The 17,345-nt window shown below is 40.5% G+C and overlaps 3 protein-coding genes across 3 annotated transcripts; all 3 read left to right on the forward strand.

The window, feature by feature from the left end:
- The first annotated feature begins 809 nt into the window (after positions 1–809).
- On the forward strand, positions 810–1,677 carry LOC123476987 (cuticle protein 18.6-like). The gene is made up of 3 exons (XM_045180075.1): positions 810–968; positions 1,037–1,141; positions 1,211–1,677. The coding sequence occupies exons 1-3, from the start codon at positions 963–965 to the stop codon at positions 1,523–1,525; spliced, it is 426 nt and encodes a 141-aa protein (XP_045036010.1). The 5' UTR covers positions 810–962; the 3' UTR covers positions 1,526–1,677.
- Positions 1,678–2,682: 1,005 nt separating this feature from the next.
- On the forward strand, positions 2,683–3,672 carry LOC116931586 (adhesive plaque matrix protein). The gene is made up of 3 exons (XM_032939183.2): positions 2,683–2,761; positions 2,849–2,953; positions 3,023–3,672. Exons 1-3 carry the CDS (start codon positions 2,756–2,758, stop codon positions 3,530–3,532), a joined length of 621 nt encoding a protein of 206 aa, XP_032795074.2. The 5' UTR covers positions 2,683–2,755; the 3' UTR covers positions 3,533–3,672.
- Positions 3,673–4,606: 934 nt separating this feature from the next.
- On the forward strand, positions 4,607–16,584 carry LOC116931585 (repetitive proline-rich cell wall protein). The gene is made up of 4 exons (XM_032939181.2): positions 4,607–4,763; positions 4,864–4,965; positions 5,041–5,051; positions 15,761–16,584. The coding sequence occupies exons 1-4, from the start codon at positions 4,758–4,760 to the stop codon at positions 16,305–16,307; spliced, it is 666 nt and encodes a 221-aa protein (XP_032795072.1). The 5' UTR covers positions 4,607–4,757; the 3' UTR covers positions 16,308–16,584.
- Positions 16,585–17,345: the final 761 nt, after the last annotated feature.

Genomic DNA, 17,345 nt, shown 5'->3' on the forward strand with positions numbered 1-17,345 from the left:
GATTTGTGAAAATAGTCGGGCAATAAGGTCAAAGACGTGCTCAGACGCTCAGCCAGACATTTAAATTGTAGGTGAGATCGCTTATGATGACGCCATCAGACTGGTCTAGTGTTAACGGACCATATTCTTGAAAGAAAAAAGGACGAGTCGACGGTTTTGAATAGACGAAAGAGAAAGGAGCATAATGTGTTGTTGCAATGCGGCAGGAGAGGAACTTCGGCCAGTCGGGAGGATGACGACAGGTAGAATGTTCTTTGTTTTTGCATTCGCTTGCTATAGAAATTAATTGTTTTCTATAGCTAGAATGCCTTTTAGGGAATGTTTTTTCGCGAATAACTTTATACGACTATCGAAATGAAACTGGTGAATGTTTGCATCATGATAAGCTATCGTGTCACGTTTATGTTATAGGCAAAAAAGATTTTCGAAACAATGTAGCAATGACGCCATTATCGATATACAATTAATTTTAGGCCAAAGAATGAATAATGCCTTTATGAATTTAGAAGGCAATAAAATGCAAGCAATTTTTCAATCATAAGAATTGTAAAAAAAAAAATAAACAAAAAACGATTGACAGGGAAAGGTATAAGATGTTTTATTTTGCACCTAGTCAGGTAAAAAGGGCCTGAGGGCTTCTTTGTCTATGCGGTTGTTGTTTCTGTGGGTCACGCAAAAGTGAGCCTTGGCCGTGTTTGGACTTGAACTAAATAGCGAGCGAATATGAAACTTGAAGCACTCGATCATAGTAATGGGTGTTGCTTATCTAACGAGTTGGCCTTTACTTTTTATTCACTTTCTCTCACACTGGAAACATATGCAAAGCATTCTTTGCGCTAGAAAAAAAAAAAAGTGATGGTCTCTTTGCTAACCAAAAAGTGAACGTGTATAAAAAGGTTCGTTCCGACCGAAAAGAATCACCAGTTCATTCACAACTGTCTCAAGCAGCTCACATCTCCAACATGAAGGTAACAATCTCATGCAAATTTGCCATCGCAAGCAATCTGTTTAAAAAAAAAGGAACTTTCATTTGCAGTTCATCATCCTCGCCGCTGTTTTCGCCGTCGCTGCCGCCAACTCCTACAAGGCCGCTGAATACGCACCTAAATACGAGGCTCCTAAATACGAAGAAGTCACCTACGTGAGTTTCATTTTGAATCAAAAGAATTATGCAGAACAATACTGAAATTGAATCATTCGTTTGGAACAGGCTCCTCAGCCATACAGCTTCGGTTATGATGTCCAGGATAAGGAATCCTACACTGATTTCGATCACTCCGAGAAAGCTGATGGCAAGGTGACCAGCGGATCTTACCGTGTTGCTCTTCCCGATGGCCGCACTCAGATCGTTTCCTACAAGGCCGATGAGAACGGATACACCGCTGATGTGAAATTCGAAGGAGAGGCTCAGTACCCCGAATACAAAGAGGCTGGGTACAAAGCTGCTGCCTACCCCGCCCCAGCCTACAAGGCTCCCGCTTACCCTGCCCCAGCCTACAAAGCTCCCGCCTACCCCAAATACTAAACTGCCATTGTTTTATTTGCCTTATTTATTGAGGAATTGAATGAAAAGAAAAAGATCGTGATTCAAGAGATATATATCGGCGGCAATGCCGTGACCGCCAGATTTATTTAAGAACAAAATAAATACAACAATTTTGGCAAAAAAAAAAAAAATAATGTTTTTGTGTCTGACCATTTCTCTATTCGTCATTACATACCAGCAGCTATTATTAAGTCAGCGTGTGACCTCCTTTAATTTAAAAAAATTCTGACAAGAAGAAATCTATGCATTAATTAGAAAAAGTCGGCAGATTTTCATACTTTTTTTTTTCTAAATGGGTTTGGCTACTGATTATAATCTCACCAACCCTGACCTAGTTTCATTGAAATTACACCTCATCATACTGGGGTTACCATGCTCCTTTCTGTTTCGCTTGTGATAGTAAATGATGACGTTACGCTGAGAACTCAATTGCCCACGGTAACGGGAATCCTGCGAGGTCATAAACCTCGTGACCTCGTGACAGAGCAGTGCTCATTAACAGATGCCAGTGTCGGCAGAAAGTGATTTGAAAAGCCTTTCAAATCATCACGCGTTTAAACAACCATCCATCACGATGGAAGAAATGCTAAAGAATAATCGTGAGATCCACTTCGGTATAGAAATTGGGCACCGGGTGGAATGAACCTTGAAGAATAAATCACGCAATTGACACATTTCTTTCATCGTGATGACTTTTCTAAGAAGTTTGTGTTTGACATAATAGCAGCAGATTTATTATCTGAAAGGAATAATGATGTTAGCTGTAATGATATTTGATGTGCGAATATAAAAAATGGAGAAATTCAGGGACTAGATGCTGAAATCATTTCGGTTTGATCTGACCACATTTTGGCCTGCGGATCTAATCGGTTTGTGTTAGGTTTCGCACGTTCTCTTATTATGCACACCGGCAAACCCTTCGTTCAATTGCATAGACTTGGACTAAATATTAAAAGAAAAAAAGGGAGTTTGAATGTGGAACAAATGCAACACAGACTTTAGGGTCTATTCATAATTTCTGTTGCCCCTTCTCCCATTCACTTTCACGTTAGAAAAGGCCTCATCAAGTACAACGACTCCACCCAATCCTCCCACGTAATCTTCACTGTTGCCTATAGCTCAAGACAATGGTGTTTGGTATAAAACCGTCGGTTCGCCAACAGAAATGCATCAGTCTTCCAGCTGTCTCAACTCATCAACATCTCCAACATGAAAGTAAGAGTAAAAAATGATATATTTTTTTTAAATTTGTTTACAGAAAACAGTTGAATTAATGGAAAACTTGTTCATGTAAACCAACAGTTCATCGTCCTCGCTGCTGTCTTGGCCGTCGCTGCCGCCAATTCCTACAAGGCCGCTGAATACGCACCGAAATACGAGGCTCCTAAATACGAGGAAGTCACCTACGTGAGTTTTGTTTGATAGCGATTAACTGATTAACGATGAGCAATCAGCTAAATTTTTCAATTTCTTCAGGCCCCTCAGCCCTACAGCTTCGGATATGATGTCCAGGATAAGGAATCCTACACCGACTTTGACCACTCTGAGAAAGCTGATGGCAAAGTGACCAGCGGATCTTACCGTGTTGCCCTGCCCGATGGCCGCACTCAAATCGTTAGCTACCAAGCTGATGAGAACGGATACAACGCTGATGTCAAATACGAAGGCGAGGCTCAGTACCCCGAATACAAGGAACCCCAATACAAGGCTGCTTCCTACCCTGCACCAGCCTACCCTGCACCAGCCTACCCTGCACCAGCCTACAAAGCCCCAGCCTACAAGGCCCCTGAATACAAAGCCCCAGCCTACAAGGCCCCTGAATACAAAACTCCTTCCTACCCCGCTCCAGCCTACAAAGCTCCTTCCTACCCCGCTCCATCCTACAAAGCTCCTTCCTACCCCGCTCCGGCTTACAAAGCCCCATCTTACCCCGCTCCAGCCTATAGCGCCCCAGTCTACAAAGCCCCATCTTACCCCAAATACTAGGCCATCCTTTTCGTTCCTATCGTAATGGAAGTGTAATTAAATATTCAGTAAAACTATTCGAGTCAAAAGGAGATATTTTTGACGACGGAAAATCCTTCTACGCCTGAATTATTTATCAAATACAAATTCGACAAATCAAACTGTGGCTCATTTATTTCTTATTTGCCTGAAAGCAATGGTTATCCCGTTCGTTTTCATTCAGTTGGATTAGAAACATCCTGCTATCTTAGCGAAAGTTTATCTTAAACTTTAACGATATAATCGTAAAAACAAGGTTTCAATGACATTGACTGATCCGATCTCTCGTAACGCGTAGAAAAAGTGAAATCAGTCTGTTTCGAAGCCGACGGTTCGTGTTCTGTTGGGGATGTTCCCATCCACACACCAGAACGGCCTTCGCTATAAGAAAATACGTGGATGTACGGTGAGAATCATCCCACAACCGCCGTGGGGGGAAGAAAAAAACAGCCTCAAAACGAATGCCATATCTCCTCAGTTGGCCAACTCTGCTGTGTTTTAAGGTGTTTAGAAAGGAAAATAATATACATGTTGCTAATTCTACGGAAACAGAGGTCATAGTTCATAATTGTTTACATCCGGCCGACATTCTCCAATTCTCATATGTATACAGTAAACGAATAGCTTAAGCAAGTCTGGTCTGGTTTTTATCGTGCACTGAACTGGAACGATATACGATTCCAGTTGCATTTACGAAGAAACGAAGGCCATTGAGTTCTATTCGCGGTATTGCTACATCATTCGCCATTATTAAGAACACCAGTTGAACTTGAGTCAAACATGAATAGTCAACTGATGAAATTATTCTCGTTTTTTTTGCCAGTGTTCCTCGAAATTTTCAACCAAAAATGTTAGACAAGTTTATCTTGAACCATATCTCGTTGATGCACTGGTTTTTTTGTTGTTGCGTGCACCGTTTCCTATTGGGGGCTGTAATGGCCATCTATTTTAGGTAATGTGCGTGAGAAAACCTTCGCTTCGGCTATAGTCTTCCACCGCCGTGGTCTTGAACTAAATAAAGTGGAATACATGGTAGCCTCCCAAAAATGGGCAATCCTATCCCACTAACTTGTGCGTTTTACTTTCGCCTGGGAATTCATCACAAAATCGAACATCGTTCCACAAGCTTACTATAAAAACCGTTGGTTGCACAAGGGGAAGACGTCAGTTGTACAACTGTTTCGAATCGCTTCACAGCTCCTACAACATGAAGGTAAATCACACGCTGTGGGATTATTTCACGCTACGCAACAAAATAAGCAGTTCTTTTTTTTTAATAAATAATTTGTCCTCTCCCCCCTTAAAAATTCCAGTGCATTGTCTTCGCTGCCCTGCTCGCAGTTGTGGCTGCTGGAACTTACAAAGTCGCCGACTACGCTCCTAAATACGCAGCGCCCGTCGAAGAAGACAATTACGTCTGTCTCTTTAACGATATTGATTTGACGAATTTGTCCTATTTTAATCAATTTTTTTAATTCGTCACAATCCAGGAGAAGCAACCCTACTGTAATAGTTTCTAGACTGTGTATTTGCCAGTAAACTAACTCTACTTAAGACGATACAACCATGTGCTTATATACCAAGAGATTGAAGGTTAAGAAGGGAGGGGTTTACAATAACTTTTACTTTTATCATTAACTATTATCCGCAGGGAAGGTTGCATTCGTGACGACCTTCTTACTGGGTGGGGCTGCTGTTGCTAGGAGGAGTTGCTGCGGTCTATTACATTCCTTCCCCCTTCGGCAAGAATAAATTGGTCCTCCAATTTTCTCCTTATCTTCTACTTCTCTTCGGCATGTGGCGTGGCAATGGTTAGGTGAAAACTTGTTTTTTACCCGTCACCTACTTTCTTTCCTTCACCGTTATTTTTTGTTTGTTGGGCTAAAGTATGAGACACAAAATACAAGATATGTTTTCTATACCGTTATTCATTGTCTTTTATGCTAATAAAGTGTTAGTTAATAATTGTTGGTCTACGTTCCTTTTTTACTGGAATGCTACTGCAGATTTCAATCGTTTATTTTTTTTTTGTATGCTTTTCTTCTCTTCTCTTCTTTTAGTTTTTTCTTAATTTGTTGTCGTAATGTTTGTCATTTTAGTGTTTTTTGTTGTAGTAGTGGTAATAAACTGTTGTTGGTTCTTCAATTTTGTTTTGCTTCAATCTTATTCATTGCCAGAAGCCTTTCTCTCGCGGCTTCTTATACGTTTCCAGTCTTCAAATATGTTTCTCCTATGTTCATCAAACGCGTAATCCCGCGGGGTGTTTCCATTGACATCAGTTATGTCTGGATCTGCTCCGTGTTCCAATAAGATATTTGTTATGAGATCTTGCCTATACATTGTGGCTAGGTGTAGGGTAGTAACCCGTATCACACCATTTTTTATTGGCACCTCCGGTACTTGTTCTAGGGTTAAAGATGCTGCCTCAGGTATTTCTTGCTGAGATGTTTTTCAGTGTCATCAATAATTTCCATTATTGCATCCTCCGTAATGGTGTGATTTTTCGTGACTGGAGGGTCCTCTATTTTTTCAGTTGTTGTGAGAGGTGTTGTTGAATTGCTTATTGATTCAGTTGTTGTTGTCGCTATAGTTGTCGTTGATGATTGTGTAGTGGACGTGGTTTCAGTTGTAGTTGATGGCAATGTAGGTTCAGTACTTGGAGTTGTAGGCCTAGTGGTTGTAGTCGTTGGCTCAGCAGTTGTAGTTGTAGCTGTGGTAGTTGTAGTTGTAGGCTTATTTGTTGTAGTTGTAGGCTTTGTTGTCGTAGTTGTAGGCGTAGTAGTTGTAGTCGTAGACTTTGTTGTTGTAGTTGTAGGCGTAGTAGTTGTAGTAGTAGGCTTATTTGTTGTAGTTGTAGGCTTGGTTGTGGTAGTCGTAGGCTTAGTTGTGGTAGTCGTAGGCTTAGTTGTGGTGGTCGTAGGCTTAGTTGTGGTAGTCGTAGGCTTAGTTGTGGTGGTCGTAGGCTTAGTTGTGGTGGTCGTAGGCTTAGTAGTTGTTGTAGGCCTAGTTGTCGGTGGTGTGCTTTTAACGGTCGTTTTTATGGCTGTTGTGGCTATTGTTGTTTTAATTGTGGTTGTGCTTAATTTTGTAGTTGGTTTTACTGTCGTTGTGGTGCTTGAAGTAGATGAAATAGATTTTTTGTGTGGTGGGCGTGGTTAAGTTTTTGTTGTTTGCTTTACTTTCTCTTTTGAGCAGAGGGGGTATAAGTGGGAGTTGTGTTCCGTCAATGATTGTTGGGTGTGAAGCGCTATAATGGCTGCTGCTGAAAGCGTCCGTATTTGATGCGGGTTCCGATACTCGAAGCTAAACTGTTGTTTTCTACTTGAGCCGTGGCAATGCCCTAAACTCAGACGTCCTACTTTTAGTGTGAGACATTTTCTGTCTGACGCCAGTGAATGTAGGCCAGTTCTGTCTGTTGCCATGAGCTGTCCTGTGTGTTCGAAAGTGCCCCAAATTGAACTGGTGTTGGCACATTCCTGTAGAATAAGCATTGTTGTGTTTGCCTTGACGCAAGCGTTAGTGTTGAACGGTCTAATGGTGAAATCAGACGTATACTCAAAGCTTGGCCTTTGGTAGTGGCTCTACTGCAGTTTCCTACGGATACTTGTGATTGCACCAGGGGATCGTTACTTGTGATTAATGTTTTTAGTTCTTCTTGACATTTTGTCCAATCTGTGTCACAATCTTCCATGGTTAGTTGTTGTTCAAGCCCATGATGTGTGACACATTTTCCGTTTGGATATTGTCCGTTCTTCAACAATCCCCAGGCGATCATGTCCCAGATGATGTTTCCGCTGCCGTGATTTGCTTTCAAGATACCGCCAAATATGGGTGAGTTTATTGTGGTTGTAATTGCTCTTCGTTGTTCTAATCGGACTTCTTGAATATCTTGCAATGTTACGTCGGGAAAATTTTCTATAACATCCGGATTGGTATTTATTGTTTGAAAGAACCACTGCTGGTTTTCCTGGTATCTCCTTCCAAAGCACACTTTTCCAATTTTAAGGTTTCGTCGACCCCTACGGTAAGACACATTTCGGATTCTTGGGAAATTAGGTAGCTGTTTTCTTTTTCTAGAATCCATCTCGTTGATTCCTCTGAACAGGCTGCAGCAAATACGTAATCGTGTGTTGTCTCCGTGATGCAGATATGAGTATTTTGTACTCGTATCGTTTGGTCGACAATGTACTCGAATTTTGATCCTGATGGGAGAGGGTCGTCCTTTGAAAGTTGACTGTACGTTGTCAAAGGGTTTCTGCTTCCGGACTCGTAAGTAATGTATATTGTTGTATCCTTTTGTACGATTTTTCCATCTTCCTTGATTATTTTTGGTCTTCTATGTGCCAATCTTAGAGTTCCCCAGGCGTATGAAATACTGTAGAGGCGAATCCCAAGTTTTTCGTCTTCAACTTGGGTGTCGAAGAGAAAGTGAACTTCTTGAAGAAGAGAACGTTGTGGTCTGGATTTGTACAACTCTCTGTAGTCTTCGCACACGGGTGTGGCAAGGTTGGTATTTTTAAGGCAGGTTGCGATTGTGTTCTTGAACATTTCATACAAAATTTTTGTTGTTTCTGCAGGAAACGTCAAATACGTTAGAGGATTCCAACCACTTTATGTCCTACCGGTGCGATATCCTTATCTGGTTTGTTAAGAAAAGATATTTCAATCTGCCGACTGGTGTCGTAAAGGCGGCTGGAATTATCCGACTCCGGTTCTCGAGGAAGTTCCAGGTATCCTTTCCCTTTTAGTAACGTCTGAGTGTATGAACTGTTTGTTGTTCTTTCTCCCCACACGATTGTATTTTGATTTTGGATGAATTGTCCTTCCTGTTGGGTGGTGTTAAGTAATCCGAAAGGGCTTTCGATTGGACTATCTGGTTTCTCCTGACGTAGCGTGATCTGTTCCGCTACACAATTTAGTGTTTGGTATTCCTTGATGGCGTACCATTTACCTTCTCCTGTAGGAGTGGCTGTGAAACTGAGTCCCGTCGGTCCGGTTTGCATATTATTGTTGCCACATTTTTTATCATTGACCATCCGCCAACACTCCAAAGGGGTGATTAGTATTGTTTCCTGGGAGTAAACTGTATCGAAGGATCCAATCCAGAACGATCCGGTTATTTTCTTTGTTTTAGTCCACTGTCGACATGTCCATCCTTTCCAAGTGGCTGCTGGTTTTTGTTTGGTTACTAAGGTGTAACTAGTTGGTATCCTTGGTAAATGTTGTGTTTCTGGTTTTTCATTATCACAGTAGTAAGGCAATTCGAAGTCTAGGATTCCGCGTATTTTCATGTTGTTACAGTCGCAGATGGATGCGTAGATAGGGTAAGTAGGGTTTAGTGAATGAAGGAGGCAAAGAAGGAAGAGTAATGTCTGCATCTGTGAAAAATGAAAATGTTTAGTAATCCGGTCCTTGATATCGTCTTCTTAAGTGGTATTGGTGATTCGTTATAGGATCGTTTCGGTTTTGGTTACGGTAAAGGTTAGGTATTGTATGGTTTTCTGGTTCTCCTTCGTTCCTGCGTGGTTTGATGTTCGTCTTCACCGGATGTATCAGCTGCTGCTTCCTTGGTCGGCCTGGTCGGCGTTGGTGAATCGTTGGTTGTCGTTGTGCTTCAACATTCTCTGGTAGGTTTTGTAGTATTTCTTCTTCCTTAGTTGTTTCTTGTTTTCTTGGTGTGTAAAGTTTGAGACGGTTTGTATGTACGATAGATTTAAGTTTTTTGTTTTCCGTGTGCTGGATCTCGTAGTTGATATCCGAGAAACTTCGTGAAATTTGAAATGGTCCGTTCCATCGATTTATGAATTTTCCTGCTGCTGGTGGCGCCTTCAGTAATACGTAGTCACCTATGTTTGTATTTAATAGTTTTCGTGGATACGTCGTAGTATTTTTCTGTCTTGCTTGGGATTTGAAGAGATGTTCTCTTGCCAGTTTTTGAGCTTTTTCCCATTGCTGTGAATACACCATACTAGTATCTTCATAGGTCTCGTATCTTCTGTTAATCTTGATATCATTAGGCATTATTGGTTCTCGTCCGAAGAATAGAAAGAATGGTGTTTCTTGAGTTGAAGCTTGTTTTGCTGTGTTGTAAGCAAAAGTAACGAACGGAAGGTATTTGTCCCAGTTAGCAGGTTGGTCTGAGACATAACAAGCTAGCATGTCACAGAGGTTCGATTGAACCTCTCAACTAATCCATCAGTTTGTGGATGATAGGCCGTAGTCCTTATTTGTTTGACTTTGAATAGTTTACACACCTCTTGTATTAGACTGGATAGAAAGTTAGTACCTTGGTCTGTTAGAACTACTTCTGGAGATCCATATTTAGTAAATATTTTATTAACTAAAATCTTCGCAATTGTTTGGGCAGTTTGATTTCTCATTGGAACTGTAAAAACAAACCTACTGGCATAATCTGATATAACTAATATATATCTGTATCCCTTAGCGCTTTCTTGAATTGGGCCCACTATATCCATAGCGATCCTTTCCCATACTCCTTCAACTAAAGGCAAAGGGTGCAATGGTGCTTTACTTCCACCTACCGCTTTTCTCTTATTGCACATCAAACAACTTTTAACGTATTCTATTACGGAAGTACGCATGCATGGCCATGTGTACTGTCTTTGAAGTCTAGCCAACGTTTTCCTACTCCTAAATGTCCTGCCAATATGTGATCGTGATTTTTCCCTTAAAATTTGTGGCACCAGTCTTACTGGCGTTACAATTCTTCTTTTGGTATCTACTAATAGTCCTTTGTCGTTTATTTTAAATTTATTTTTAACGTCCTTACTTGGATTGGCCTTTGCCATTTCTTTTAATATTGTTCTGCAATACTCATCTTTGTGTTGGAGTTCTATCCATTTTTCCGTGTCCTTGGACTGATTACTTTCCGTTTCAAAAATTACTTGTTTTGTTCTAGTTTCCTTGGTTTCGTTTTTTACTTCTGGTTTCTCTTTTGTACCTGTTGACCTTGTTTCTACTTTCGCTAGCGGCACTATTGGGGTGCGACTAAGTGTGTCAGCATTTTTGGTGTGACTTTCCTGGTCGGTACCCAATAATGATATCAAATTCTTGGATCTTAAGAGCCCATCGAGCTAATCTTCCTGCTGGTTCTGTCTTACTCATTAACCATTCTAAAGGTCTATGATCTGTAAATACGGTAAACTTACGCCCGTATAGGTACGTCCTAAACACGTCGATGGCGTGGATTATTGCGTATGCCTCTTTCTCTGTGGTTGACCACTTGGCCTCGCGGTCGTTCAGATGTTTAGAGGTATAGGCTATGACGACTTCTACGTCGTCTGATTTACGAAGGTCCTGTCCGTCGGACTCCGCTAAATCCGCTGATTGAGGTGGAGGTTGTATTTGAGCCAAGACTGCTCCTATTCCATATCCTGAAGCATCCGTGTAGATGATAAATTCTCGAGAAAAATCCGGATAACCTAGAACAGGTCTAGTGATGAGACAGTTCTTAATACATTCAAAGGCGTCCCTTTGTTTCCTCCCCCATTTCCAGTCCGCTGACTTTCTAGTGAGCGCAGTTAGTGGATGGGCTTTATCAGCAAAAGCCTAATAAATTTTCTGTAGTAGCTGGCTAGACCTAAAAAATGAGCTCAATTCTTTTACGTTTTTTGGGAGCGGGATATTTAATAATTGCGTCTAACTTTTTTGTACTTGGTGTTATTCCTTTCCCGGATACGATGTATCCTAAATAATCTAATTTTTCTTTAAAAAATTCGCACTTCTTCCTTTTCAACTTTAACCCCGCTTGTTTAAGGAGTCTAAAAACTGCTTCCAAGTGTGTCACATGATCAGTAATTGAATTACTGAACACTATGATATCATCTAGGTAAACCAATGCGAATTTGTACAATACCGTTTTCAAGATGTTATTCATTGCTCTTTGAAAGGTGCTGGGTGCATTTGTTAAACCAAATGGCATTCGATTAAATTCGTATTGGCCAAATTCACAAATGAAAGCTGTTTTGTGTTTATCACTTTCTTCTATTTCTATTTGCCAGTAGCCGCTTAGTAAGTCCAATGTAGAGAAATAAACCGATCCGCACAACGCGTCAATTGTGTCATCTATCCTAGGTAGAGGGTACTTATCCTTAACAGTGATTTTGTTCAAAGCTCTGTAGTCGATGCACATTCGCATCTCTCCATCTTTTTAGGTACCATTACTATAGCTGCAGCAAAAGGACTGTGGCTTTCTCTTATTATTTTGTTACTTAGCATTACCTCTATTTTAGTCTTAACAACAAGTTTTAGGGATTCGGGTGTTCTTCGCAGTCTTTGATTAATGGGAGCGTTATGGCCTATGTTGATGTGATGTTTCACTTGTGTAGTTAGACCCAAGTCGGATTCTTGGTCTGCGAAAAGATCTTCATGTTTCTTTAGTAAAATTTCAATTTTAGTTTTGTATGTCGTCTGATACATTGAGTGCTTGTTCTTCTTTTTCAACAATCTTAGCTATCTGCTTAGTTTTATTATTAAAAGTCTAATTGAGTGAAGGATTCTAAATTACGATAATCTTGTTGTGTAAGATTTTCGTCTTCTCTATCAATCGGGATTAGTGGTATATGGATGCCTGCTTTGCTAAATGTTACGCTATAAATGGGCATGGTATTACTTCCAAAATTATGTTCTACTCCAAAGTGATCATAACATATTTGACGATTTCAGTGTTAATCTTCACATTATTGTTAGATAAGAAATCTAATCCTAAGATGCATTGTTCATTTAAGTTGCTCATAACATAAAAGTGGTGGTTAATAATATGGTTATCATTGATAATAACTGAAAATTCAAATTTCCCTATCGATTTAAGTTCTTGTCCCGACACCGTTCTAAAAATAGGAGGATTCGCATTTTTCTACTTGTTTTAAAGTGTTCATTACACTCTAGAGTATCAATATTTTACTGGATACTAAACTAGCAACTGCGCCAGTGTCCACTAAAGCTATGATTTCCTTATTAAAGATTCTAACAGGAATACGTATCAGTTTTGGAATTTCTACTTCTACATCTGATCCTAAATTGTATGTTAGTTGGGAGTTACTGATTGGTTTTATGGTGTTTATCAGGGACCTTGGTTGTTGGTACGTGCCATATCTGTCCAACATTCTCTTGCAATATGTCCTCTTCGGTTACACTTGTAGCAGGTTATTTCTCGATTTTCAGTTGTTCGAGGATTGTTGCTAGTGTGTTGTTGCTGCTGTGGATGTTGGTTGCTGTTATAACGTGCTTGTTGTCTGTAGTTGTTTGGTCCGCTGTAGTTTCCTTGTCGGTTAGGGTAGTCGTTCCGATATGAGGGACGTTGGTGAGATGGAAATCTGGTTTGCCTGTATCCTGAAGGATTATAATTTCTTCGTCCTGACGAATTGTAATCTCTGCGGTAAGGGCTGTTGTCTCTGTTTCTACTTAGACTTCTTTCTCGACTTGATTCTCGGCTGTTATGACTGTCGGCAAATCGCACTCGCGAATCACGTGATCTTGAGTAACGTTCACTTGGACGTGGTCTTCTGTTTTCGTATTGGTCAGTTGCAGCTATGGTAACGTCGTTTTCCTGTGAGGATCCACGTTTCGTATTAGTATATTTTAATTCTGACAGAGCATCTGATAATTTTTGCTCAAGTAGTTGGATTTTATCGTCTTGTTGTTTTTCGTGATGCGTTATCCCTGCTATAACAGCTGACATCTCCTTGTCGTCTGTAGCTTCTTTCGTGTGTAGAATTTTTCAGAAATGAAAAGTTGTTTACATAATGCGTCAAAGTCTTCTGTGTTTTCTGGCATTCGTAGATAAAGTTCTGCTTTATACTTTGGTAGTAATCCTTGCAGTAGGATTTTGCTTTTTCTGTGATCCCTCATCTTTTTCACTTTGTTTAGTAATTGTCCTTCAATAATAGTTTGGTTATGGTCAGCCCTTTCTTCTTTACCAGCGATGGTATCGTAAAGATTATTTAACCTTGATACAAAAAGCTCTGCAGTTTTCTTCCGGTTTTTGAGTTAATTTTGAAAGTTTTTTCCAGCGTAGCTAAGTCGTAGGTGTCTTGAAATCTTGTAATTAGTGCTTCTTTCCAATCCTGGTAATTTAGATCATCTCCTTCTTCCTCAGCGTAGTTTTCATGCCATTCGAAGGCTTCGCCTTTCAATCGATCAGAAAAGAAACGTATCTTTTGATTGTCGTCCCATTCATTGTTTCGTGCTACATGTTCAGCGCCGCGTAACCACTCTGATATTAGTTTATCAGTGCTTTTCCCTTTAAAGATTGGAATAGCCTTTTTGTCTTCTCTGGAGAATAGCTCTCCTAAAGCCTTCACTATTGGCTGAGTAAAGTACCTGTTCACTTTCTTTGCGTCCTCGTCGTCCTGTTCAGTTGCTGGAATATCGCCATCCTTGTGATTTTTCTTGGAGGTATTCACGAACGTTTTTCCGAAAGTGTCCTCGTCGTCGTGTGTTACGCCCATGTCGACCTTCTTTTTAAGCTGTTGATTTTCTTGCTCCAAATAGATGATTGTTTTGTTTAAGTGTTCTATTTGTGTTTTGAGGTTTTCTATTGTTTGTTCGAAATCGTTTTGTTTGTTCTATTTCCAGCTCGTAGTGGAGTGACTTGTCTCCACTGTCTGTCAGCAAAATTAGTTCGTTTATATCTCCCACTAGTTTGGTTATTTCTCCTGGTTCGTCCTCGTCTAGCCTTGAGTCGTTGGAGTCTTCAGTCTCAATAAATTTAACTTGAAGTTTTTTGTATTCTTTCACCCGGTTTTCTAGAATTATTATTTGATTTTCTTGTCCTCGTACCCGATCTTGTAGTTCTTAAAAGGTCTTTTTCAAAAAGGTTTTGTTCTTTGAAGTGAAATCTAGCAGGTTTTCTTTAAATTGATTTTTCTCTACTGAGGCCTTGTCGAGTCTGTCTGCCAAAACTTTTATCTCTTTCTGGAGCTGCTCTGCTGTTTCTGATACTTGTTTTATCTGGTTTTCCGCACTGCTGAGTTTCTGGATCAGTTTGGTCTTCTCACCTTCAAGTTTGTTAATTATTTCTTGCCCTTCGGTCTCGACAGCTGCGTTGTTTTCCTCTTTTCTTTTGAGAAAGATTCTGCAATTGACTCTCGGTTGCTAAGGTGGTTTCAAGGTTTTGTTCTAAGTCGGCGATTCGGGAATTGGCTTTTTCAAGGGAGTTTTTCAGAGCCTCGTTGTTTTCTTGAAGTTGCTCTAACGAACTGCTTAAAGTGTATTTGGAACTCTTTGCCTTCTTTTTGTTACTCTCCAATTGTTTTTTGCGCGTTTGAAAGTTCAAATTTTAGCGTAGTTATCTGCTTTTTATCTTCAATTAATGCGATTACTGACTCTTTCTGCAATACATTGATGGTACCGAACAAAAATTCTTTTTCTTTTCCGTGCAATGTATGTAACTGTTGGAGTAAACTATCGAGTGTTCTGGTGCTCCCACCTTGTGCGACTATATCGTCTTTGAGTGTTTTAGTAGCATTAGCAATGGTTTCTGCTGTTACACCATCTGTTACTTTTAAAGTTTTTCTAGAAAGGTAATAAGTGTAAAAATGCAGCGAATTTTGCGTCACCTGACTTGCTTCTTGTTTCTGTGTTTGTAACTGCTGGATATTTTCAGTTGTTGAGATTGTCTAGTATGCTTTACTTCTTTCTAAGTCTTGCTTAAATTCTAAGTCTATTAAGGTCTTCCAATTGTCCAAAAATTGTTCTCGATGGTGACTTAGGTTTGGGTCTTGGTCGAGTTAAATCAGATTCTTGTAGTACAGGGGTATAAAGGTAGTAGTGTGTTTCTCGTTGAGAGCAGTCTTTTGTACAGGTGAATCAAACGGCATTCGCTTACCTCGATGATGTTCCGATGTCAGTTGCTTGAAGACTTGGTGATAAAAGCGTTGAATACTTGCAGCTGGCAAATGAAGCACAGATCAGAAACTTTTCTTCCAGAGTCTCGTTGTTATTCTTGTTGTCTCGTTAGGACCTCCAAATGTAATAGTTTCTAGACTGTTATTTGCCAGTAAACTAACTCTACTTAAAACGATACAACCATGTGCTTATATACCAAGAGATTGAAGGTTAAGAAGGGAAGGTTTACAATAACTTTTACTTTTATCATTAACTATTATCCGCAGGGAAAGTTGCATTCGTGACGACCTTCTTACTGAGTGGGGCTGCTGTTGCTAGAAGGAGTTGCTGCGGTCTATTACACTACAGTTTTACATGGGACGTCAAGGATGAGGAAACTTACAACGACTTCGTTCATTCCGAAAAGAGCGACGGTAAAGTGATCAGTGGCTCGTATCGCGTTGAACTGCCCGACGGTCGTACGCAGATCGTCAACTACAGAGCGGATGAGAATGGCAACGTTGCTGACGTCATCTACGAAGGCGAAGCGCAGTATCCCGATGAGAAAGAGTACAAAGCTGCCACTTACGAAGCTCCAGCTTACCCCGCACCGGCCTACAAAGCTCCGGCTTATTCCGCACCGGCGTACAAGGCTCCAGCTTACCCCGCACCGGCCTACAAAGCTCCAGCTTACTCTGCACCAGCCTACAAAGCTCCGGCTTACTCTGCACCAGCCTACAAGGCACCCGCTTACTCCGCACCGGCCTACAAAGCTCCAGCTTACTCCGCTCCGGAATACAAGGCTCCATCTTACTCCGCTTCGGAATACCAGGCTGCTGCCTCGTACGCTACACCGATTTTCAGGTCCGCCTACAAAGCCCCGGCTTACCCAACGTACTCTGAATATTAATCATCTGTCTTCTAATTCGTGGTCTATCGTTGCCCATATTTAATTTGAGCACAAGAGAAATTATTTATACGGAATAATTTATACGATGCCAGGCAAAGCCACGACTGCCTGATTTACAGATGTACGTATATTGATGTATAAATGCAAATGTTAAAAAAAACAAAATAACCAAATATCAGGCGTGTGTTCCCCCGTCAGAATGTGACCGTCCAAGGTCTTAAGGTCTTCTTCACGCGTATTGCTCCTCGATTTTCTAAATATAAAGACGTGAAAAGTGTGAGATTCCATTGATTGTTTAACTTACAATAGTAAAAGAACGGGTGTGTTGCCAATAGTTGAAGCAAACATGGTGAATCAATTTCATTTTGATTGGAAATTGGGACATCCCAAATGGTTTATAGATTATTAATAAGAAAAAAAAGGTTTTTTAAAAGGGGAGCGTGAGGAATGTGTGTTCGTTCCTCAACAATGGCGCTGGGATCTCGGAGACCCTGACCTAAATTCAAACAATGTATTTTCATCATTGCACAGCTGCCAATACGTTTCGCTTGTTCGTGTATATCTAATGAACGAAAGTGCTGTTTTGGGTTGTTGCACACGTTTTGTTTCGAGTCACAAAGCCCAGAAAGGCGATCCGCAATTAGACAATAGATATAACTCAGGCTCTGCTAGACTAATTTGTTAACAAAGGCGTGTGGGTTTCGAGCATCGTCCTAATTATTACAATAATAACCGAGTCCCCAACAGCTATTTTGGATAGCAACGTAACCTCGGTCATTTACCTGTATACATAACCTTTTTTTTCTTAAGTTCTAGGTAAAATCGATTTGAACAGCTAACTGGTTAATCTTGTTGCACAATTCAATGACTCATTTATAAGCCATTCATTGACGTCCTACTTTAATGTATTGCTTCTCTCTTTCACTTACTCGAAAATGAGTCCCTTTCGCGAGTAAACTAAATCACCTTTTATTTTTCATTTCTGCTTCACAGATCGATAGGGAAAGGTACCGTTGAACCGTCGGTGAAATGTCTAAC

This window comes from Daphnia magna, linkage group LG10 (genome assembly GCF_020631705.1).
Source record: "Daphnia magna isolate NIES linkage group LG10, ASM2063170v1.1, whole genome shotgun sequence".
NCBI classification, from domain to species: domain Eukaryota; kingdom Metazoa; phylum Arthropoda; class Branchiopoda; order Diplostraca; family Daphniidae; genus Daphnia; species Daphnia magna.

Excerpts from the sequence above, each read along its gene's own strand:
- LOC123476987 (XM_045180075.1), top strand. Across the intron at positions 1,142-1,210 it reads AATACGAAGAAGTCACCTAC|GCTCCTCAGCCATACAGCTT; the intron begins GTGAGTTTCATT and ends CGTTTGGAACAG.
- LOC116931586 (XM_032939183.2), top strand. Across the intron at positions 2,954-3,022 it reads AATACGAGGAAGTCACCTAC|GCCCCTCAGCCCTACAGCTT; the intron begins GTGAGTTTTGTT and ends CAATTTCTTCAG.